The 25,421-nt window shown below is 49.1% G+C and overlaps 1 protein-coding gene across 1 annotated transcript; it reads right to left on the bottom strand.

Annotated features, from left to right (window-relative positions):
- Positions 1–14,770: 14,770 nt before the first annotated feature.
- On the bottom strand, positions 14,771–18,053 carry LOC146802366 (kelch repeat and BTB domain-containing protein 7-like). Its single transcript, XM_085621953.1, has one exon. It carries the CDS (start codon positions 17,765–17,767, stop codon positions 15,791–15,793), a length of 1,977 nt encoding a protein of 658 aa, XP_085478079.1. The 5' UTR covers positions 17,768–18,053; the 3' UTR covers positions 14,771–15,790.
- Between the last annotated feature and the right edge of the window lie 7,368 nt (positions 18,054–25,421).

The following is a 25,421-nucleotide window of genomic DNA, read 5'->3' as shown; positions in this document are numbered from 1 at the left end:
GTAGTTGGGGGGGGTCGGGGGGTTTTGATTTGTGTGTTTTGTTTTTAATGCGAGGTCTTTGTTCTGTTCTAGTCTTGGGCGTTGCGCTATCTGCTGGGGGACCCTTGATCGACTGGAGGGGATGGGGGGGGACGGGTTGAGGTTGATGTCATGGAACGTCAATGGATTGGGGGACCGTATCAAACGGGGTGTTGTGCTGCAGTATCTGCGACGTATGTCTCCTGATGTGGTGTTTTTACAGGAGACGCATCTGGTGGGTAATGTTTGTCATGCCATGAACAGGGGGGGGTACCGACTCGTTGCCCATTCTGGTTTCACCACTGGCTCTAGAGGGGTTGGCATTCTCCTGCGCTCTTCACTTCCGCTGGAGATCACCAAGGTGGTCCCGGACGACAGAGGGCGCTATGTGGCTTTGACTGGGCGGTGGGAGGGGCAGTCCCTTTCCCTGGTCTCTGTCTATGTTCCCCCGGGCCTCCAAAACTCCACTTTTTCAGACTTGGGTCGAATGCTGCTTGAGCTTCCTGACAGTCTTCTGCTTATGGGTGGGGATTTCAACTCGGTGGTCTCGGGCGACCGGGATCGCCACCCGCCCAGGGCCCTCCCTGCTGCGCAGGCGTGGCTTGGCGGATTCTTGGAGACCTTTGGTCTGGTCGATTGCTGGAGGTTAATGCATCCTACACAGTGTCAGTACACTTTTCACTCTGGGGCGCATGGGAGTCTCTCCAGATTGGATTACTTTCTTATGCCCGCGGCCCAGACTGCCCGGATTCGAGAGGTTAAGCATCTGGCCCGGGGTATTTCTGATCATTCCCCACTGTGGTTGCTTTTTGACACTGGGACGCGGTCTGCTGGGCGGATCGCTCCTATTAACCCTTGGTACCTGCGGAACCCCACGATCTGCTATAGTCTGGTCAAGTCGATTGACCAATACTTCCTTGAGAATGATGGGTCGGTGATGTCCGCAGTGTCCCTGTGGGAAGCTTTTAAGGCAGTACTCCGTGGGTAGGCCCTATCCCAGATTGTGGCGGCTAAGAAGGTTAAGACGGAGTCGGTGGAGAAGCTGGAGACCGACATCTTGGGGTTGGAGGCGGCCTTGGAGACGGGTGTCTCTCCGGATGGGCTACATGCCCTCAGCCTGAAACAGTTCGAGTATAAGTCCCTTGTTACTGACGCTGCCCGGACCATGTATAGGGAGCAGCAGGGTAGGTTGTATGATGCTGGAGACAAGGCTGGTAAATTGATTGCTTGGCTGGATAGGAAGGAGAGAGTGAATCGTGTGGTCCCAGAGCTCCGGGTTGCGGATGGAGTGTGTGTGACTGAGCCTGGCGAGATTGTGGAGTGCTTTGCTGACCACCTCCGGGCGGTGTATTCCCCGGTGTCTGACAGAGATGAAGACGACTCTCGTCTTCTACTACGGGATATTGTCCTGCCCGGCTTATCCGTCGAGGACCGTGAGCGGTTGGATGCCCCCTTGGCCGTCGATGAGATTGCTACCGCGATAGGCTCCCTTCGCTCGGGCAAAGCCATGGGCCCCAATGGCCTGCCGATCGAGCTATACAAACTACGCCCGGATAAAATCGCGCCCTTCCTCCGTCGTATGTTTCAGGAGTCGAACGAGAGGGGTTCCCTTCCCGCCGACCAGCGTCTGGCGACTATAGTCGTGATCCCTAAGGAGGGTAAACCACGTGACCGCTGTGCTTCATATAGGCCTATCTCCCTCTTAAACGCAGAACCCAAAATCCTGGCCAAAGTCCTCGCCAACCGCTTGCTGAGCGTTATCTGTGATCTGATTCATCCGGATCAATGCGGCTTCATCCCCCACCGTAATACCGCTCTTAATCTGCGGCGTCTGCACGGCGTCCTAGCTAGGGCGAAATACTTTTCTGAACCAGCCGTATTGGTTTCATTGGACGCCACCATGGCCTTTGATACCATCGAGTGGCCATTCCTCTGGGCGGTCTTGGAGAAGTTTGGCTTTGGGGAGGGATTTCTTAGCTGGGTGAAGCTTCTTTATGCCGGACCAATGGCTCAGGTGGTTGTCAATGGGCGGGCTTCCCGGCCTTTTGCTCTCGGGAGGGGCACTAGGCAGGGGTGCCCGTTGTCCCCTCTGCTTTTTGCTCTTGCCTTGGAACCGCTCGCCGCCTGGCTCCGCTGGGAGCCCTCTATCAGAGGGATCCGGTGGGCCCAGGGCTTCGAGGATCGGGTCTCGCTGTACGCGGATGATATTCTTCTGTACCTCACCTCGCCACGACAGTCACTTAATGTTCTCTTTGATGTTCTCACCTCCTTTGGGAAAAACTCGGGTTTGACAATTAACTGGTCCAAATCTTGCGTGTACCCTCTCTCCGGTGGCCCTCCCGTCTTGCCGCCTCTACTTCCTATCCAAACGTCCTCATCCGGCTTTAAGTACCTGGGGGTGTATGTTTCGTTGGACCCGGCGGTCCGCTATGAGCAGAACCTCCTGTCTCCACTCCGACGTTTGAGGGTGGATACGGCTCGTTGGTGTAGGTTGCCCCTGTCTCCGCTTGGTCGCGCGGCCCTGTTTAAAATGATGTCCCTTCCCAGATTTCTTTACGCACTACAGAACTCATTTGATGTCATTCCGGTGGCCTACTTTCGGGAGGTGGAGAGCCTGCAGAGGAGACTGGTCTGGGACGGGCGGGCGCGTATCGCTCTGGCAAAGCTTACTCTCCCCTGGTACGACGGGGGCATCGCGCTTCCTGACATTAGACGGTACTATTGGGCCTCCCAACTGTCGGTAATTAACCATGCCACGTATGCTCCTGGTCTGAACCCGGCGTATGAGATGGATAAATTCCTGCTTCCCGGCGGTAATTATAACAGAGCGCTTTACTCCCGATCTGCTGGTGGTACCCTCACGGGCCCTACCAAGATTGCGGTAAGGGTGTGGAAGGCGGCGAATGTAGCGATGGGCTGGAGTGAGCGTTTAACGTGTGCTACTCCCTTGTTTGCCTCAGACCGCCTGGGGAGCCTTTGGACGACGAAAGGCTTTGAGCACTGGGACACGATCGGTATTAGCAGAGTGGGAGATCTGTGGGTTAAAGGCGCGGTCAAGACCTTCGCGGCGCTCCGGAGCGAGTATGAGCTTAGTGAGAGGGAGTTTTTTCGCTACGCCCAGGTTCGGCATGCCCTGCTCTCGGTTTTTGGGGAAGGGTCCACGGTCCCGGTTTCTTCGCCCCTCGAGGACCGCATACTCGACGGTCACGTTCCCGATAGTACTATCTCTTTGATCTATAAAAAATTGATAAATAATCGGGCTGACCTCTTGGTGCGTCTACGGGAGGCATGGACGGGGGATGGGGTTGAGTTGGACGACGAGGACTGGCAGTCCGCGCTGTCATCTCCTAAGGAGGTGGCCATCCCGGCCCGTCTCCGTTTGGTCCAGCTTAAGATCCTCCATCGCGTTTACGTGACGGGTCCCCGATTGGTCTCGATGGGGTTTTCTGAGGACGGGCTCTGCAAGCGTGGCTGTGGGCACAGTGCCACCTTTCTCCACATCCTGTGGGAGTGCCGCGAGGTGGTGGAATACTGGCGTCAGGTGCATGAGGTTATGATGCGAGTCACCGGGGTCACGCTGTTGCCGGAGGTGCGTCGGTGTGTGCTGAATGTGTGGGAGCCCAATGACTATAACGCGGCCCAGACTCGGTGGGCGGCCCTGGGGAACATGATAGCAAAGAGGGACATAGCGCAGCTTTGGGGTTCGCAGCGGCCCCCCACCGTGTCTGTCTGGAAGGAGAACATGGACTGGTGCATGTTCAGGGAAAAGACTGTGTATGTGGCTCGTGGTAAACCCGGGGCTTGGAACAGAATTTGGGGACAGTGGAATGCGTATCGTGGAAGTATTTGTGCTCCCCCCCTGGTGGAAACGTCTGATGTAGCCTTGTCCCCCTGATCCTTGATGGTTCCTTATTCATCTGGCACATCTGAGTATAGATTTGTATTCCCGTCTCTCCCCCCCCCCCCCTACCTCTTTGTTTCCCTGCTTTTTGACTGCCATCGGGTGGTCGGATATGGGCGCACCCCTGCTGTGGCCCGACGCCCATCTTATGTTTACTTGCCTCGCCTTTGTTTTAAGTTGTTATTTATGTTAAAAGGGTGTATCCTGATTTCCTCTATGTGCAGTCTGCTCTTCTGTAGGGTGCGGAGCCCCGGTGGGCCAGTCATTGTGATTGCACTGTTTGATCTTTTACCTACTAGCGGCCGGCCCTGGTGGTTGTAGGCCCGTGCTTGTAACCTTCTTTCTGCACAATAAAAAAAAATTCAAAAAAATAAAAAAAACAGTTTTGGAAACCTAAGACTAGGACAAACAATGTGTCATAAATATTTTATATCGCTACCAAGCACAATCTTTACTGCATATAACTTTTTTTTAATAAAGGATTCTTGTGGCCTCGGGCATACATTGAAAATCGGACCCAGTTTTATAAAGCTGCTGCTATTTCATTTGTTCACAGAAGGAGGCACGTTTAAAGCTGCTATGTGATAATGCAATTGTTAATCATACACATAATCAATCACCCACACATTACTCTAATCTCGATGATATGGAACTGCTATATATTTTAGGGGTAGTGCTGTTCTACCCTGCACTGGCTTCAAGGTGAATTTGTTTGCTCCTGTATTATTAAGTAGAAGTAGAGTATTTAATAACTATATAGTACATATGCAATATTTAATAATTGTTTACTACATGCACAATATTTAATACCTGTATAGTAACGGTTTAATATTTAATTTGTGTTCTTTGAACTAAATAAAGCAACTTAAAAACAAAAAACAAAAAAAAAAAAAGTTAAACGCGGGTGCCGCGATTATACCAAAAGTAAAGAAAGATGTTTTTTCTATTTCTTTACTTTTGGTATAATCGCGGCACCCGCGCTTTACTTTTAATTTTATAAGTAAAGCGCGGGTGCCGCGGCTGCCTGGCGAGCGCTTGTCTCGTTTAGTCATTGCGGTGGGTTATGCTGGGTACAACAGTAATGCTGCGGTGAGCACATCCCAGTGAGGAGCAGTAATGCTGTTTTGAGAAGAGTGGATAGTGCTGTGTGCAACAGTTCTTGTATAGGGAGCATATTGAAGAGCTGGGAGTGCAGCGCCGTGAGCACCGCTCAGGTCTTTCGTAAATACAGTGTGTAGTGCCATGTTGAGCCTTCATGCTGTAGCGCCCACGGTACATGCTGATGTACAGTACTGCAGCACAGTCAGTGCACACTGCAATTCTGGACAAGAGCCTCCCATATTATCAAGCAGTATGCTTTCTGGAGGGAACCTTGTTGGGCAAACAGAAATCAAGATGATAATCAAATGAAGCTTGAACCAAGTACATTGCTGCCAAGGTCTGTGGTGAGAGGGCACAGCATGCAGCTTTCCCAAACAAGGTTTTGTAGTTCAATGCACACAGCCAGAACATGCCAGGATTGCATGGTAAGATCTCTGCCTATAGTAGAAAGAGTCTACTGTGAGATCACTGTCTGCCACCAGAACATACTAAAATTGCAACTGTAAGGCCCAAACATGTCCGCACAAGATTCTGTAGTTAGGTTACTTTATGCATCCAGAACTTGAGAGGACTGTATGGTTGGGTCGCTGCATGCTGCAAGAATGTGTGACGATAGTGCTGGCATGGTCAAACGATGCAGCCGACTCACAAGAACTCAATGGTGAGGTTACTGGAATCAGTTAGATCATGCCAGTATTGCAGAGTGAGGTCCCTGCAAGCAGCTGTGACATGTTACGTTTGTAGAGGCGAAGTCCATGCACGCAAGCAGCCCACACTAGGATTGTATTGGTTTGGTAGGTTATTGAATGCAGTCAGCCTACACAAGAAGTGACTGCGGAGTTGGATGCAGAAGGACATGTGAAGAATGCAGAGGTGAGGTCTATTTACGCAGCTAGAACATGCAAAGTTTGCAGAAGGATGTCCCTATATGCATCCAGGACGTGTGAAGGTGGCAGAGGTGAGGTCACAGCCACCCTTTGCACAGATTCTGATTCGGTATCCTCATGAAGTCAGAGTACAACGATGTTGCATGATCAGGTACTTGTGCTGCCAGAATACATGAGGCTTGATTAAATAAGGTTGTTGCATGTAGTCAAAATCATGGAAGAGCTGCGCTGTGACATGTTGTTGGTGGGTGTAAGCTGAACATGGATTGCTTTGTGGGTATGTCTGTGCTTGCCAGTAGCTGCCTGAACATGCTGTGACTTGCTGTTGGTGCTTGTAACCTAAACCTGCAATTACTGCATGGGTATTTGATGTGCCTGCAAGTACTCTGAACATGCTATGGTTTGTGGTGAAAGGCTGTTTGCTGCATTAAGATTGAACAAACCAACACCAGGGAAGATGTGCTGATACATTTAAACCTAGGCTCAAACATGGTACAGGACTGTGTAACACCTGAAAACACATGCAACAACATGGATACCCGAGTGAAGTAATCCTCAAGCATTGCTTTGCATGCTTCAAAGATTGAACATTGTTATATGCAGGCATACTGTTTATGGGCTCTGAAGAAGTTCCTTTGGATAGGGAACAAATCTTTTTGGCTGTCTTGTCTACCTTTTGACATTGGCAAATATAGAAGTTAAACAAGCATTGAAAATGCAATAGGTCGCGCCCTTTGATTAAGTTAAAGCCATTTGCTTTGCTAATGGTATTGTATCGCAAAGCAATGGCTTTAACTTAATTAAAGGCAAGACCTATTACATTTTTAATGCTCGTTTCTCTCTCAAATGTAGCCTGTTTTCCTTAAAGGGAAACAGGGGGAGTTAAAAAATGAAGAAAAATGTTTTTTTTTTAATTTATTTTTTAAGGGCAAGCAGTGGTCCTTGTGACCACTGCCTGCTCTTGAAAATATTTTTGCACCCATTCACAAAGGAGAAGGGGTACTCTGGGGAGCCCTTCCTGTTTGCGCGTGGCTTAACACCTACTTAAAGTAAGCGGTAAACTTAAGAGTGTTTTCTGATGAATCGGCGTGGCTACCGCCTCGTGGCCCACTCGGGCTTCACGTCAGGCTCAAGGGGTGTGGGTATCATGGTAAAGAACTCGCTCCCGTTAGAAATTGATGAGGTGCTCCACGATGATAGGGGACGTTACACTGTCTTGGTGGGGAGAATGGAGGGCAAAGTGGTTGTCTTTGTGTCAGTGTACGTCCCACCTGGGCTGCAGTCGACCACCTTTAGAGACCTGGGGCGCCTCCTCCTTGGCCTTCCGGGGGGGCTTCTGGTGGTGGGGGGGGATTTCTATGCAGTGGTTTCTGGGACTGTGGATCGTCACCCCCCTAGGGACCTCCCCCGGGCACAGGCGTGGCTATCCGGCCTCTTGGATACACTGGGATTGGTGGACTGCTGGCGCTTAAAACATCCCACGCAGCTGCAGTACACTTTCCACTCGGGGGCCCATGGTAGTCTCTCACGGCTTGATTATGTCCTTGTCCCGGCGGCCTATGTCGGGAGGGTGGGGGAGGTGCGCCATTTGGCACGGGGTATCTCGGACCACTCCCCGCTCCTGTTACATTTCGATGTCTTTCCGAGGGGAGAGGGCAGGGTGGTCCCAATCAATTCCTGGTACCTGCGCGACCCCACCATTCGCGCTGACTTGATTAAATCCCTCCAGCGATATTTTGATGAGAATGTGGGGTCGGTGCCTTCGGCTATCTCCCTGTGGGAGGCCTTCAAAACAGTACTCAGAGGGGAGGCCCTATCCATTATTTCCCACGCCCGGAGGCGCGAGCGGGAGGAGGTGACCCGGGTGGAGGCTGAAATAGCCGAGTTGGAGGGTAATCTAGAAGATGGGGTGACGGATGCTGCACTACATGTCCTCCAACTCAAACAAGCGGCTTATAGGGCCCTCGTCACGGAGGCAGCCAGGGGCCTTAGTAGAGAGCAACAGGGGCGACTGTATGATGTGGGTGATAAGGCTGGTAAACTGATCTGGTAAACTGATAGCGTGGTTGGATAAAAAGGAGAGAGCGAATCGTGTGGTCCCGCTGATTGAGAAAACGAATGGTGTGTGTGTAACTGAGCCAGAAGAAATTGTCTCCTGTTTCGCGGATTATTTCCGCGAGGTGTATTCCCCGGTCTCTTCTTGCTCTGAAGAGGATTCCCGTGCCCTGCTCAGGGATATCGCGCTGCCGTCCCTTTCCGGGGAGGACAGGGTGTCGCTGGACGCCGCTCCCACCTCCGACGAAATCGCCCTCGCCATACGCTCGGTCGCTTCTGGCAAGGCCATGGGCCCGAATGGTATCCCTATCGAGTTGTATAAGTTGCGACCGGATACACTGGCGCCCCACCTCCGCGCAATGTTCCTGGCGGCCCACTCCCGCTTGACCAGCGTCTGGCTACAATCGTGGTGATCCACAAGGAGGGGAGACTTCGGGACCGGGTTACTTCCTATCGGCCTATCTCACTACTGAATGCGGAGCCCAAAATTCTCGCCAAGGTACTGGCCAATCGGCTGGTCGGTGTGGTGGGAGATCTGGTTCATCAGGACCAGTCCGGCTTTATTCCCCATCGCAACACAGCCCTTAACCTGCGGCGTTTGCATGGGGTGCTCGCGCGCGTCCCATTTATACAGGAACCGGCCATTTTGGCGTCCTTGGACGCCACCATGGCGTTTGATACGCTTGAGTGGCTATACATCTGGGCGATGCTTGCGAAGTTTGGATTTGGCCCAGGATTCATCAGTTGGGTCAAATTGTTGTATTCGGGCCCATTGGCGCAGGTGGTGGTGAACGGAAGAGTATCGGCCCCGTTTGAGCTGGGCCGGGGCACGCGACAGGGCTGTCCCTTATCGCCGCTTCTTTTTGCGCTTGCCTTGGAGCCCCTGGCGGAGTGGCTGCGGTGGGAGCCTTCCATCCGTGGTCTCCGTTGGACCCCCGAGTATGAGGACCGCGTATCCCTATACACTGATGACATCCTTCTGTACCTAGCCTCCCCACGTAAATCACTTATAGTGCTGGTTGATGTTTTACATTCATTTGGTCGTAACTCCGGTCTCGTCATCAACTGGGCTAAATCGTGCGTGTATGTTCTCTCTGGGGAGGCTCCTATTCTCCCGCGGGGCTGTCCGATCCAGATCGCCCCGCAGGGATTTCGGTACCTAGGTGTCTTCATTACTCTGGACCCGGAGGCCCGGTATGAACGGAACCTGCTTCCCCCCCTCCGGCGCCTGCAGGTAGATGTCGCACGCTGGCGGCGCCTGCCGCTTTCGCCGCTCGGCATTGTTCAAGATGATGTCTCTGCCGCGTTTCCTGTACGCTTTGCAGAACACTATGGACTTCGTCCCGGCGCGCTACTTCCGTGAGGTGGAGAGTCTGCAACGCCGCCTGTTCTGGGACGGGAGGCCGCGTATTGCCCTGGCGAAGTTGACGCTCCCATGGTATGACGGGGGGATTGCCCTCCCGGATATTAAACGGTACTATTGGGCCTCCCAGCTCGCTGCAATTAACCATGGCCTATACGGGCCCACCTTAAACCCGGCATTCGAAATGGACAAGATGCTCCTGCCAGGTGGCGACTACAATCGAGCGCTCTATTTTAGCGCGCCCGACGCTCGTCTGACGGGCCCCACGCGTGTCATGGTGCAAGTGTGGCACGCGGCCAATGCAGCTATGGGGTGGAAGGACCGTTTGACCCGGGCGTCACCACTATACGCGTCTGAGCGGTTAGGCTCCCTGTGGACCTCTAAGGGCTTTGAGAAGTGGGACATAATAGGTATCAGTAAAGTGGGGGGATCTCTGGACGAGGGGAGGATTTAAAACGTTCAATATGCTGCAGACGGAATTTCAGTTGCAGGGCAGTGAATACTTTCGGTATTTGCAGGTCCGTCATGCGCTGGGCTCCGTCTTCTTGGACGTTGCCTCCATCCCGGAATATTCCCCCCTGGAGGATAGAATGCTGGATGGGCACGTCCCGGACAGCACGATCTCACTGATATACAAAAAGCTGATAAATGACCGCTCGGGCCTGTTGACTGCCCTTCGTGCGGCTTGGGTTGCCGACGGGCTGGAGTTGGACGACGAGGACTGGACCTCCGCGGTGGCCTCCCCGAAGGAGGTGGCCATACCGGCTCGCCTTCGCTTCGTCCAGCTCAAGATACTCCACCGGGTCTACATGACGGGGCCAAAGCTTCTGCGTATGGGCTATGCTGGAGATGGGTTGTGTAAGCGTGGGTGTGGTGCTTTGGTGACCTTTCTGCATATTTTGTGGGAGTGCCCGGAGGTGGAAGGGTTCTGGCGTGATGTACATGAGGTGCTGCGACTGGTTACGCATGTGGCGCTGTTGCCTGAAGCGAGGAGATGCCTGTTGAATGTGTGGGAACCGACTGATTACTCGGCGCCGCAGACGTGGTGGGTGACTCTGGGATATATGATAGCCAAGCGTGATATTGCTCAACTGTGGGGATCCCAGAGGCCCCCCGACGGTCTCGGCCTGGAAAGAACACATGGACAGGTGCATGTTTCGAGAAAAGGTGGTGTATGTGGCGAGGGGTAAGCCTGGGACATGGGTGAAAGTATGGGGCCCCTGGAACGCCTACCGCGGGGGTATCTGTGCACCACCGTTGCTGCCTGATACCTCGCCAGCCCCATCCCCCTAGCCGACTCATTCCCCCGCTGCCGGGCATTGGGTTCCCCCAGTCCTCGCTCTGCTCTCTTCCCCCTCTTTAGACTTCTGTGGATAGTTGGGATTCCCCCTCTAGGGGAGCACGTGCTGCTATTTCCGATTGTGGGTTGCCTTGTGGGTGTGGTTTTTTTTGTTGTTCTTAATTTAAAATGAAACCGTATAGTGGGGTCTGGAAGATGTGGCTTTTGACGTTGTTACCTCCTGAGCATGCTCCTCCGCAACACCACGTGTTCCATAAATATATGTCGTATGTTCCTGTCATTGCTAGCGGCCGGCCGGAAGGTTGTAGGCCCATACTTGTATACTCTTGAGACTTGTAATAAACGGTTAAAAAAAAAAAAAAAAAAAAAAAAAAGAGTGTTTTCTGACCAAAACAATGGTACATATTATTCTGACTCGCTGTTAGGAAGGGACGTCCTTAGCATGCCCCTTCCTCAAAGCGTCATGCAAACACTAATTTGCAAGTCACTTAGTCGCAAAATAGCATTTGTGCATAACACCGCCCTTTTTTGCGGTCGCAAACGGGCTGATTTCCTGTTTGTGACCGCAAAAAACGGTCGTAGATCAGGCCCAAAGAGGTAAGCCAGGGATCATGTGTACACTATATACGGGCTTGATTCTGGTTATACATGTAGAAAACATTTAGTCTGGCAGAGTGGGCTAAAGAACGGTGATGGATTAAACCCAGATCAGTTGACTGGGGGTGAGTGTTTGCAATGTTCAACACTCCGTCCATCATTTCCTTTGGTTTTTGCTTTGTTCACCATAAGTTGGCAGGGTATGCTCAGACGCGAGTCCCTTGTTCATTTTGCCACTGGATTCAAGCAAGCCTGGCTGAAGACGGCTGAAATGCCAGAAACCGGTCCTAGGAAGCTTGTTTCCGGTCCAGGGAAGACATGGCTTGGCATTTCGGGCTGGACTGTTCCCATGAGGCACAGGGTCAGACTGATTTGCATATGGCCATGTCTGAACTGGGGTGGCAGAGTGGGCTAAAGAACGGTGATGGATTAAACCCAGATCAGTTGACTGGCGGTGAGTGTTCGCAATGTTCAACACTCCGTCCATCATTTCTTTTGGTTTTTGCAGTGTTCTGGGCATGGCACACGAACATCGCAATCAATATCACTTCTACACCTTCCCACAATATGCCAGAACAAAATTTAACCTAAGCAGTAGCATAAGGTTACAGAATATAACTTATGTTTACGTATGAAGCAGACCACTCAAAAGCATAAGCTTTGAAACTTTAGATGTTTTTGTCTACTTGTAGTTTTAATTTTTACTTCGGAGTAAAAATACCTCAAATGTATTTTTTCTGCCACTAAAGATCTGCCTGAAACCAGAAATACAAAATAAAAAATCTTGAGGAAAAACAAGGTTCCAGCCCTGTGTCGTGATCGTCCCAGTGTACAAAACACAGACGTAAAGCACAGCCAACTGTCCGGTTTGATTTTTTAAAAGCCACATATTTCCTGATAAAATGCTTTGCTGCTTCCCTAACCAAGACCCCAAACCACATTACCTGTTCTTATGCTTTATTATTTACATACTAAAAAGGTAAACCACAAGATGTTTAAAGGCACGTTTTACGCATAATATTTCCATTAAAAAAAAAAAGTTCATTTTCTATTAATATATCATGGGTTCTTTCAAATCTCCATTTTGGATAAACACCAAACAAAAATAAATGGAAACCTAAGAATGTGGATAAAACATCTACAGATATTCCCACACTACAGTATAGAAAACGTGGGGTGAGGGGGTTAAAAATGTGAAAATAAAAAAGGTATGCTTAGTGTATTATGGAACAGTAGAGCATATTGTCCACAAATGGGCCATACGTTATGCACTTAGAAAAAGATTAACACCGTTTTACCAATGAAAATTGTGGTAGAACCAAGAAACTAAAAGTAGGTTAGAAGCAATGACAAATTTATATTGTAAACAGTATTAAACAAGTTGCAATTGCAGCAAAGAAATCTAGAGCCTTAGGGGTTCTTAAAACTAGGGTTGAAGGAGGGGGGGGGGGGGCAAAGCTCCACTGTGAAAGCTGGGAGGAACAATACCAGGTTATATTGTGCAAGGGTAATGTGGTTGTTTGGAGGCAGAAGTTGAATAGTACTAAGATTCATTGTGAAATTAAATGCTGTACCATAACTAAACTAGCTTGGCAACGAAGGGAGCTATATGGACATTAGAGCAAGTGCAGCCAGAGACGATTTATCATCAGCAATAACAGTATTTTGACAAGAAATAATTAAAATGGTGAAAATTTAAACTCTTTATCCAGTCGTACAGAAAGAGCATGTGGCTAAAAGAAAATCTGTAGATGTCAAAAGCAATTTAATTACATGATCTGGACAAAATTACTGTGCAAAAATACTATCAATGGTGGGCTGCATTTATGGCACCATCGCTTCAGCATAGTACCAATACTGCAAATATGCTTGAAAAAAAAGAGGAATATTGCTTTAAATTCATAAGAAGGAGAGCCAAAAAATCTTGAAAAATATAAGTTATTAGCTAATCCGAGCCAAATTAGCAAAGTATTTGCAATAAACATGAAGGAACATTTATAGAACAGACAATGCTGCAATGCGTGGTCTCCAAATTTCAAACTGGACTTAAGAAATGTCGCCACTGCACAATATATTGAACCTGACCATTATAGCAAGCACCTCGCCGCAAAATGTTTGAGGCACTATGTTGTGCTTCTATGAACTGTGACAGCTTTTGATAAAGGTGTCTGGGATGGAACGCAATATAAGTTAACCTCCTGCAATATTCATACTTCTTTATTAAGAATCTTACTAGTGTTGCACATGGGGAATTGGGCTGCTGTGAAAATTGTGGATTGGGACAATCTGGCATCTAGAGCCTGCCGTTATTAGGATTGAGGCAAGAATACAGTTTTTAATCACTGTTTAATCTATGTTTCCAACATAACAGAAGACTTCAGCGTGTAATGAAATGTCCCCCTAAAATTAGGTCATTATCACTACCTAGCACTACACAGATTACACTATCTTGAACGTCAGACAAGCTCTTGGTCTGCACCAAACCCTTGAGTGATAAACTTGGTGATTACTGCAAATCCCATGCATTATAAATCATTTGCAGAAAAAAAAACACCATCATGAAATTTGACATAATAGGCACATAGATTGTGTTGAGCTGAAGCTTGTCAAGAACTTGTCGAGACTGGGATCAAATTGAAATGGTTGCCGCAATTGTAGGATAAAACACTTTTGACACGATGAAGGTACAGATTCAATATGACCGTAGAAATAGTGGAAGTACTATACCATCACGTATAAAAGTCTGCAAAGATAAAGTAAAACATTTGATATGTGTGGCACCAGTCCACATTGGTTCAAACTTCAGGCGGGTAGATATAATGGAGGTGCAGATTTTATATTTATAAAAAAATATATATATATAAAAAAAAAGTCTACCCAATTTGATTAGATTTATATAGTGTAAAATCCGATCCATGCTCAGAAATGGACAGCATATACTGCAAAATGGGTGGATTTGGGCACCTGAAAATCTTGTACCAGTTGAAGATAGTCTTGCTAAAGGAAACATTTGTGAAAGCATGCCTGCAACGTTTTAAATTGTATAAAATACAGAAGTGCTTCAAAGTTTCGTGTATTAAAGGGATTTCTGTGTATATGTGATTCAGGAAGAAGGCACTACATGTTCTTTTGTGGATTAGGTGCATGGTATGCGAGGCAAAAAAAACATGAACAGTAAATTATACTGAATTGTCTATTAAGCACATTCTTTGTGAACGTCAAAAATCTCCAATTAGTAGACTATTTCACTCATATATGTTTTAATACCGAGATAGGTTTCAAATGATTTATGGGTCCTGAATATATTAGTTTTGTGGTGGTTAAGTTTGTTGCACTTTATAAAATGAAACGCAGTAAATGATGTAGACTATGAATTTGACATCACATTAGTTAATAGTGTGGATATGTTCACTTTAGTAGCTTTTTTTAAAGAAAATATAAAAAGGTATTAGAAGCAAGGCTTCAAAGTGGATTCTAAAGAAAAATGTCACATTACATTTTTGGGTGGGTGCAATCCATTGAGTGGGCCACAAAAAAACAAGCTTGAGAACCATCGCTAAAAAGTTTAATTCTGGACAAACAAGTTATAGAAACATTCAGCAAACTTAATTTCCTTCCCAGAGCAAGGGACGCTTAAAAAGAAAGCACATCAAGATTCTTAACCAGCTCTTTTTGCATAGCGTTTTTAAACCCTGAACTCATTGAGTACTTTTAAACAATATCAAATTCATTACTATCTAATTATGTTCCATAAATATGCTTGCCTCATCACAAAATATCTACATCTATAAATAGAATTTTACAAAATGTCTTCCTTCCACAAATCAAAATGACGCGTGCATACAATAAATCTATACAGGGGATTCCACTTTATACACTCACAGAGGGGGGAAAAAATCAAAAGTTGATAGGATTGGATTACACAGGCCTAGACAATATGCAAAAGTTCAGAACAGCATTAGGTCAAAGTGTATAAACAGGCCTTGGCATTCTGCGTATTTTTTTGGGGGGGGGGGGGGGGTGGACATCACAACAGAAGACTAAAAGAACCTGCATTAATCATAAGCAGAACACTATTTGCACCTACACATAATATATGTACCCAGTTTATCGTACGCAGCAGCGAAATGTTTGGTTTACAATCAGTGCATTAAACAAAACCATCAAAATACAATGTTACTCTTGCTAAAGGATGTGCTAGAGACATTCCTGTCAAGTGTTAAGGCAGGAGGGGCTTGGTACGAGTGTACATGTGGGCATATGTATCCTTCAACGCTAGATTACTAATGTTTACTTATGGCAGTGACTTCACCGATATCCGTATAAAGCCTCGTCTTTTTAGGTTAATGTCGGGTGATTCTTTGCGTTTGCCAAGCACCTTCCTCAAAACCCTGCAAAGATTTGCGAGTATGCATATAGGAAGAGGGAGATGCAATAGTGGTATAGCCTTTGAAAGTCTGGCGACTCTAACGTCCAATGTGGCTAACAATGGTTGGGGTAGTAGGGCCATGCCCATATGAACGCATCTTATAAGGCAAACAATTGTATGTGTTCTGTTATGGCATGCCCTATAAAGTCCCATCCAATAGTGCATTTTGCTGAGCCGCGGCGGGCCCCCGGTGCCAGTCATCCTCAGAGAAAGAGCTTGAGCTGCCTGACTCGGAGTCGAGCTCGCTGAAACCATCCAGCTCCCAGTCAGCGCTAGATTCGCTGCGCACATCATCCTCTTCGCTGATGAAGCTCTGTCCTGGTTCAAGGCATGGCGGGAAGACACGCGCCGACAGGCATATGAATTCAGAGTCATAGTGCAGCAATCCTAGCATGGTACCCACATTTAACCAACGATCAGCGGACGCGTCGTACTGATGCACAGTGACGCGGTTCTTTCTCCACTGTGGTGTAGTACAAGTGATTAGCAGAAGACGCCCACCGTGGCAGACAATCTGGTAGTTGTGCGTGCTGGCATCTACCGGGATGTCGCAGACCCTCCGCCACTCGCCACGGGCGGGACTGTACACCTTTAGCACAGGAACGTCGCAGATGCAGTAAATCTCGTCCTGAAAAACGCAGGCTTCTTGGAAGTCGCTGCGCCGCATTGAGGCGCAATTTAGCCACTGGTCCCGGCCAGGATCGTAGCACAGTAATCGCTTGTGGTTGACCGCATATAGGTAGTCCCCCACGGTGACCAATTCGAAGGAGTACAGTGAGTGTGGAAGGGGGGAAACCAATGCCCACTGGTCACGCTGTACACTGTAACACTCCACTTCCCGTAACCTGGCCCCCGTAGAAGGGTCCCTACCCCCTAGAATATAGATGTGGCCACGCAGGTATGCTAGGTCCATGCCCTCCCGGCAAAGCAATCGGTCTGCCAGCTGCCGCCAGCTGTTGCGCACTGGGTTGTAGACCCACAGTTGCTTGAGAGGCTGCGCTGCTAAGTAGATATCGTGCTGTGGCGAGATGCAGACTGCCGAGGAAGTCACCGTCTTACCGCTTCCGTGTCCGGCCGTAGCCAGCGGCGAGGGCATGGTGTAGATGTCACCCGAGTAAGGATCGTAGCAGAGGAAGGGCTCCTTGCGGTGTCCAAAGAAAATTACCATCTCCTTGGCCTGCATTCCGATGCGACGGGCAGGGCTCTCCTGTGGTGGGGTCTGTGGCTCTGGGGGCGTTGGCGGACTGACAGGCCCATAGCGATCGTCCAGCACCCCCTGCAGGTAAGGCAAGCAGTACCGCCGAACGAAAGGCCGGCCACGCAACCCTTCCAGGTATACACGGTCCTTGTCGGCCAGGTGGTGCCAGCGCACAAAGCGCAGCACCTCGGCGGCGCAGGGTCCACGTTCGGCCGGCGCGGCCTCTAGCCACTGTAAGGCGGCTGCACACACGCGCCGTTCGCCGTCCACATCCAGGTCGTCGAGCCGCAACACCTCCTGCAGCTGTGCCAGACTCAACTCACACAACTCCCCGCCGCTCAGCTGGCTAAAGTGTCGAGCCACGTAAGCCAAGGCCTGAGCTCGCAGTTCGGCGTGGTCAAAGGCGTCCGCGAATTTGAGTATACCGGCGCAGTTGGCTGGCTCTAACCGGCGGGCAAGGAAGCCGGCGCAGGCTTGGCGCACATACTCCAGCTGCAACATGTCAGCGGCAGCGTAAAGGCGCTGTACGTTGGCCTCGCTCACCGTCACGCGGCCGGTGTAGCAGTAGTCGATGATAAGGGCCATGGACTCTGCGTCCATGTCGTGCAGCGTCACCTTCTTCTGCTTGCTCTCGTATAGGCCACCGGTGAACATACTCTTGAAGTACGGGCAGGCGGCCGCCAGTACGTTGCGGTTGCAGGAGAAGAGGCGGCCGGTTGCTTCCACTGAGGGGGAGCGCGCGCCAGCGGCCGTAGTGGTGGCTGGCGACGCCATGCCCCCGAGCACCTCAATCGTGACATCACAGAGGAGCCGAGAGTCGTAGAAGGTTTTCAACTGTGCCAGAACAGCTGCCGCGTGGCCGCCGTCTACCAGCTCCTCCGGTCCCGAGAAGAAGCTCGACACTGAGCGGCAGGCCATACTGCCTGCGGGTTTCCCGCCGAAGGGTTTCCCTGCTATAATGGGCTGCAGCTTGCGACTCCCCCCTCTGGGAGCACGCTTAGCACGCCCTAGGTCACTGGCGCCGTATCACTTCTCAGGTTAATGACAGTTTGTACTCCACAGTAAACATCTTATGCAGGTGCGGCGGCCATGCTCCTGTCAGGCAAAACGTCACCTTTGAATCGTATTGGGAAGTCAAACCATTTCTTGCACGTCTTTCGCCATTCGATAGCATGAGTCGGTAACGTTTAGCCTGATGTAGACATGGCCGCTACGGGGACCCGCATAAATCGCTTCCGCTGTCAAACGCGAAGTGTTTTCCCCGAAGATGTTGCCTCTCATAGAGATAGAAAGGATCTCAACCTCGCAGATGAGGAAATACAGCTTGGCAGTGGTTGTTGGCAGATACAATTAAGCAACGACTCGGAAATACCCTTCGAGGGTGAATCGTCGCTGTATTTCATTGCGGATTAGAACACTAACTAACAATGGTTTGCATTATACTGAGATTTAACTTTGGGCATTATAGTAATATGACGTAAGGGCGAGGAAATTCTTTTGTATGTACATACAATATTTCTTCCCACAAGATGGCGTGGACTCTTGGCTCCACTTAGATTGTATTTATAACATTATCACTTTCTTATCTCCTGATATCAACAATTGACACCTTTAAGGGTAGGTTCTTCTCCAGTTCGGAATGAAAGGCGTACATTTTTCAAGATGGCCGACACGTTTACTGTATTATGTGAGGCATTGTTTCTATTTCCAGGACAACCTTGTTGTGGGCTTGTGCCTTGTGTGGTCTCAATTCGATGTCAGGACCGGATGCTCCGATTATGCTTCTCTATACTACTTTATTTTTCAGCAGCCAATCACAATAAACTTTGAATAAACACTACATATCCCATGATACTTTAATCATGTAATCAACCATAGAGTAGGTGCCCATACATGCCAATAGACCCGATTCAGGAGTGAGACTACAGATTTTTCAAGCCAAAAATGGCTTTATTTTAGCTGTCTCGCGCATGAAATTGCATTTTCTACAATAGAAGTCAATGGGGAATTTTCGTTCTCCTGATTTTTTTATCTTGAATCTTCCATGTCCATGTCCTAAAACGTTGGCATGTATGGGTGCCCTACATAACACCTTTCTCACATAAAGGTATCCTCTTCCTTTGCTGCTTTGCAGCCAGTCACATGCACTTTAAATGTATTACCTTTTTTTGTGTAATGCCTTTATAGCGTTGTTTAATAATGTTCTTTAAGGGACTGCTTATGTTTATGCATATGTATGAGGTATTATATTAAATCTTTGAGGTGTAGATTCGGCGCGACCCGTCCGTGTAGAATTTTACACGTTACATGGCTGTGCCGACTGACTCCAAGGGATTGCTTAGCCTCCCAGCGGGGCACTTGCTGCACCCGCTTGACTGAAGTGGCAGTTGGGAGCGAGGTCGCGTATCTGCCTGATGTGCGGTCCACTTTTATTATTACTGCCACATACTGTGGCAGCCCGCGCATGCATGGTGGCCATTTTAAATGATTCAAGTCCTGAGAGGCTTAAACTGAACGCACGAGGAGACACGTATAAACTACTCCTGGGCCGCGTGATTGCTTCCTGCTGATTACATGTAGCTAGAACTGCTCAGGGTTGAAAAATTGTTACAGGCTTGGCCAAGCAGGCACTCCCTCCACAAATATATTCTGGTAAATAATCCTTGCCTGCTTTAGGGGTATATATTACTGCTCCCCTGTTTTAACCCTACAGATGGACAGGTTGGACTATATCTTCCTCCTGGGACTGCGTTTCTCTGCTTGGCAGCACTAAGTATAATGGCGGAATATTATGAAGAAGATTCTTACTACGATGACCCTACTGAGTCATTGGAGCAAGACCTGGTTGAGGCACTAGATATGGGGGTACAGCACTCAGTCAACATGGCACTGGTTCGTTCAATCAATCAATCAATCAGAACATTTATAGAGCGCGCTGCTCACCCGTGAGGGACTCAAGGTGCTGAAAGAGGGGGGGGGGTGCTGCTGCTGCTCGAAAAGCAAGGTCTTGAGGTGTTTCCTGAAGGTGAGATGGTCCTGGGTCATTCGTAGGTGTGCGGGGAGGGAGTTTCATGTTTTGGCTTCCAGGTAGGAGAACGATATTCCCCCGGCTGTGGTTCTGCGAATCCGTGGGACGGTGGCGAGGGCGAGGCTGGTGGAGCGGAGCTGGCGGGTGGGAGTGTAGGACGAGAGGCGGTTGTTGAGGTATTCGGGGCCCATGTCGTGGAGCGCTTTGTGTGCGTGGGTGAGGAGCCTGAATGTGATCCTCTTGTTGACGGGGAGCCAGTGCAGGTTTCTCAGGTGGGCGGATATGTGGCTGGTTAAAGCCATCAGCCCCCTAAAACGCCACCTCTGTGGCTAATCAGAGCAACAAGGGTGGTTGCCACCCTCCCCCAGTGAGGGGCAAGTACCCCCAAAGGCCCCCACACTGCAGACTTTGCAAAACTGGCCGAATCACTGGCCTCTCAACACGCATATAGTGTCCCTAGTGAACCTTTAATACTAGACCGTTGCAGGCGGATGAAGCTACATCTTCATCTAACCAAGATTCAGACCAGGAGGAGGCCCCTCGACCAAGGCAGCGTAAATGCAAAACACGCCATGTCAAGCCCCACCCACAACCAAAGCTGCTCATGTTTGAGCCCACCAACATTGCATCCTAAATTCTCAGGAGGTGGCGGACTATGTGAAGGCCCCTTTGCTCCAGGCATTCGAAAAAGATGTGTGGGTGAGGCTTCGCTCTGAGTGTCCCAGGCTCGATTTATTGGCGAAAGTCGTGGGACCCGCGAGGTAGACCCTACCCTGGTCACATATCTTAAAAAATAAACAAAGGACCTGTTAGACTTGGCATCTTTTGGCGTGTTTCCCCTGAGTTTTTGCTTTCTGACCTCCCGGTTTTGACTCTGTTTGTGCTGGCTTAATGTTTCTGCGCACTTTTCTCACTGCTGATCAGTGGTAAAGTGCAAGTGCTCCTGTGATAAAATGTGTTATGGATTGGTGTTTCCCTGATTGGCCTGTTTGATTTATGTGTCAGTCCCTAGTAAAGTGCAATGGGTGTGCCAGGGCCTGTAAATCAAATGCTGTTGGTGGGCTACAGCACTGGGTTGTGCCACCCACATAAAAGGTAACTCGAGCCTGCCATTGCGGAGCCCGTGTGCGGTCTGGTACCACCATGTCAACTGGCAAGTACACACACTTGCCCATCCCTAACCTTCCCTTTTCTTACATATCAGGCACCCCTAAGGTAGGCCCAAGGTGCCCCTGTGGGCAGGGTGCAGTGTATGTGAAAGGTAGGACATTCCCTGGTGTGTGGAATGTCCTGATAGTGAATTACTGCCAATTTCGTTTTTCACAATTGCAAGGCTACCTGTTCCCCATAGGACAGAATGGGAGTTTGTTTATAACATCTTATAAACATAACTGGCCCGGAGAACTAGGTAGGAAAATAAAGTTTAGTATGCCTGAACTCAGAATCTAAAGATGCATCTTTTAGTTAAGGTGATTTTTACATTCTGTGTTTGAAAATACCACTTTTAGAAAGTGGGTATTTTATTGCCTAACCAACCAGTGTGCCTGTGCTGGGTTTATGGATTGACTGTCTGAGTTTTGGATGACAGGGGCTGGGGAGCAGGAGTGGCTCCGGATAGTCTAGGTAGGTCAGGAAAGGGCTGAATAGCCCTAAGCTGCATTTAGAGTAGGGGGAGGAGATTTCCTTGCACCTGAATGGGCCTGGTCTGCCTCTGATAATGCCCTCCACCTCCTGCCAGGAAGCCACACCAGAGAAGGCATAACTGGTTCTGGCTGGGTACAGACACTCTGCCTAAGAGATCAAAGGATTTTGGGATATAAATATTGGGGCCCAGACCCCTGAACTTTAGAACTCTTTTGGACCAAGAAGACCGCCAAGAAGAAGAGCTGGAGAAGCTATGAGGAGTAACTACCACTTTGCTGTGTGCTTTGCTGTGTTGGCCTTCAGTGGCTGCTTCTGTCTTGGGCAGTGAAAGGACTGGACTGAACTTTCTGCAATCTACTTTTGTGTGTTTCTTCAAGGGCTTGAGGTAGAGCTTGCCCCCTGTTCAAGAAGTCTCAGGAACAGCAAAGACTTCTGCCCTCAGCACTGGGGACTGTATGTTTTGTGCTGCAACAGAAGAAAAGTAACCCGACGTCGTCTGCGACGCCGCTGCCGACTTCGTGTCCTGAAGGCACCACAGAGGGCACCGCTGCACCGGGACCCTGGTCTCACTGACGACGCCCGCTGACGCTGCCACCAAGCCGCTGCTCGCACCGCGACCTGTGGGCACCGCTTCACGCCGATGCCTTGGTATCCCTGACGAAGACGCTCCACGCCGAAATCTACGCCGCTGCTTGCACCGTGGTTCGAGGGCACCGCTCGTAAAGTTACACGACGCACCGCTATCATATCGCACCGCAACCTTGGCCTGCCGGCGCCATCGACTCCAGATGACAATGCTTCGGCAACGACGACACCGCTGCTTACACCGTGACCTGCCAGCACCGCGACGAGCAGCGCATTCACTTCACACCATGACCCTGTTCTCACGACGATGCCATCTGATGCCGCCACCGAGCTGCTGCTCACACCGTGACCTGAGAGCACCGCTGCAATTTGCAACGCAGCACCCGACACCTGCCGATGCCAGTGCTCCGGACTTCAACAGAGAGGAGTTCGATCTGCAACGCGTGTGACTTCGAGGGCCCGACGACTCCTGCACCAACCTCCAGAACCGCCGCCTGTGGACGCCGTGCTCTCGGAAGCTCAACGAGAGGTCGCCGATGCCCTGCATTTCTAAAAAGGTATCGTTTGCGGGTGTTCCCGACACCGTAGTTGGCCCGCGACGCTGCGGTCAGCCAGAACTGTTTGGATTTGTTTGCTCACGACACCACAATAGCCCCGAACAGAGCTATCGACATCAAGGAACAGTTTTTCAAACATATTGTGACAACCGAAGATTTTTAAGTACTGTATTGTGGATTTTTATCGTTTTTGGTCTTGTCTTAAGTATATAAAAATATTGGATATTTTTCTAAACTGGTGTGGTCTCTTTTTGTAGTGCTTACACTGTATTACTGTTGGTTATGTGCAAATGCTTTACACACTGCCTCTAAGATAAGCCTGACTGCTCATGCCAAGCTACCAAGGGGGTGAGCAGGGGTTATTTTAGGAGTGTAACTCCCTTATCCTGACTAGGAAGAAGGGTCCCTACTTGGACAAAGATGCAAGCCCTTGCCAACTAGAGACCCCCATTTCTAACATTGGTTGTCAGCGGTGAGGATAGGACTTGCGTTTGCACTTGACTTACAGTGATTGGTGTGCACTACTACCAATACAAAGAGCTTTATTCGAGAATTTCTCATAAAAGCAGTACACACAATAATTGTTAATATCATACATCATAAAAAACAATCAATTTAAAAAGGATAAGCATAGTTACAATAAATTAGCAAAATCCCAGTATCACATTCATCTAGACGGTTAACTCCTAGGCAATGGTGTTCTGTCAATATCGGGCCGAGCAGGACGAAGCCAGGTATTCCACGGGAGTGTGCGAGCATGGAAATACTATAGCTCACTACCCCCCTCTCGGACCCATGACGCTAACAATACCTTTGTACTGAGCGTTACTAGCCCCTGAATTATAGGATGGCTTTTTGCGGTATAAGAGTAAGTTGTACCGTATAATAACACCACTGGTTAGGGTGCACCTTAGCGTGTGCATACCGCCGTGGTGTTCCCCATGGTCCTGACGAATGCTTAGCCAACTAGGCATGTTAAGCAGAAACATGTTGACCTATCCATAATTAGGACGAGCCTTGTCCCACCTAATAGGCCGGCTCTTGTCCGACTCACTTGTTTTTATCCGGTTTTTGGTTTGCCAGAATTAAATTGGTTATTGGTTAAAACCATTTACCTTTTAAACTTTCACCTTCCGTTCTATCACAACCAGCTCCGCTGTAATTCAGGCGTTGCAGCACACCAGAGAGGCATTCGGCCTCTCTGGTGGGAACCCGATGATGAAGCATGTCACCAACTAGGTTGGTGAGTGAGGGTTCTTTTAAAACACTATTTTGGTTTTTGCCCACGCCTTTTCTCTTGGTTTGCTCCTTACCTAACTCACTCTTTTGTTGTTGATTTATTGTTCTGTCTAATGGACCATGCCCAACCCAAGAATTTGGCGGTTGCAACAGTCATTTGGAGACAGGAACTAGTGGAGATGATTCTCATAGCTACAGTACCATTGGAAATGTTTAAATTTCTGCAAGCCGGTGCTAACCAAATATGCAGAGGGGCAGTATAGGCCTTGTAGGAAAACAAGAAATGCCCAATGGACTCCTTTGTTGTTCCACAAGCGGGACAGGTAATATCAGTAGACCCCCTCCATCTTCCGGTTAAAGACCTTAAGGGGAGGGCGCCTATCCTCAGTTGAAAAAAAAGTTTCCTGTCCCTTGGGTTAGTTATAATGTCCCAAAATTATTCTAGTATAGGGAGGGACTTAACCTCCAAAAAACGACCAGACATAGAACCTGCATCAGATTTTCTCCATGCCTGTTCGGACACATAGGCCCAATACAATTCCTTAATTGCTTGCTTACTAGGGAAGACAGCTTCATGTGGGGTATCCCATAGCATCTTTAGCCCAAGCGTACTTAACAATGCTCTAAGTTTGGTCAACCATTGGATCTTGTGAAAAACATCAGCCTTAATCACTGCTGCAAAGCCCTCAGCATAATGCAGACCATTACGTGCAACATACTGGTTCTTTTTCTTTTTGGCCTATTTTTATTTTGCCAGTTTTAACTTGCTACTTCATCATGCCTGAATCAATAGCATCATCTGTTGCATCCCTGGCAGTTGCCTTTGAGGAGGATGGGTTGGAATCCTACAATGTTAAGGAATTGAAAGCGATTTGCAAAGACCTAAAAGTCAAAGTCAGAGACCTCACTAGGAAGGAGGAGCTACAAATGGCGCTGAGGGCCTGGGTAGCAGCCAGACAAGCCAGCGAGCAGTCTGGTATTCTTAGTGGAGAGGCGGAGAAGCCTATTCCTAGGGTGGATGTGCTTTTGAGTGGGGGGACCCTCCAGGCCAGGCAGCAGTAGCCCGTCCCCAGAGGAGCTGGAGAACAGGCGAGAAGCAAGGAAAGTAGCAGCAGAATTAGAAAAGCCTAAATTAGCCATGGAGGAGAAACGGATGATGTTAGACTATGAGATCAAGATAAAGGAGCTGGATCAGAGGAGTAGAGCCAGCTCAGATGGTGGCATCAACCCGTCAGGACAGGCAGACAGAATTGTGCAGATCCCTAAGAACATGGGCAGGGAATTCAAAGAAGGGGGATGGCATACAAAGGTGGTTTCAGGGTTACGAGGCAGCTATACACATTAATGGGGTCCCTGCGAAGAATTGGGGAACAGGATTGTGGCCTCTGTTTCCAGAAGAAGCAAGGGATACTTTGACAGCTTTGGGTAAGGGGCCTAACCTCACCTATGCTGATATGAAGGAGGCTCTTCTCACTAGGTATGGTCTCACTCCTGAAAAGTACAGGGAACACTTTAGGTC

Source organism: Triturus cristatus, chromosome 8 (genome assembly GCF_964204655.1).
Source record: "Triturus cristatus chromosome 8, aTriCri1.1, whole genome shotgun sequence".
NCBI lineage: Eukaryota > Metazoa > Chordata > Amphibia > Caudata > Salamandridae > Triturus > Triturus cristatus.
This window is presented reverse-complemented; position numbering and strand designations above follow the sequence as displayed.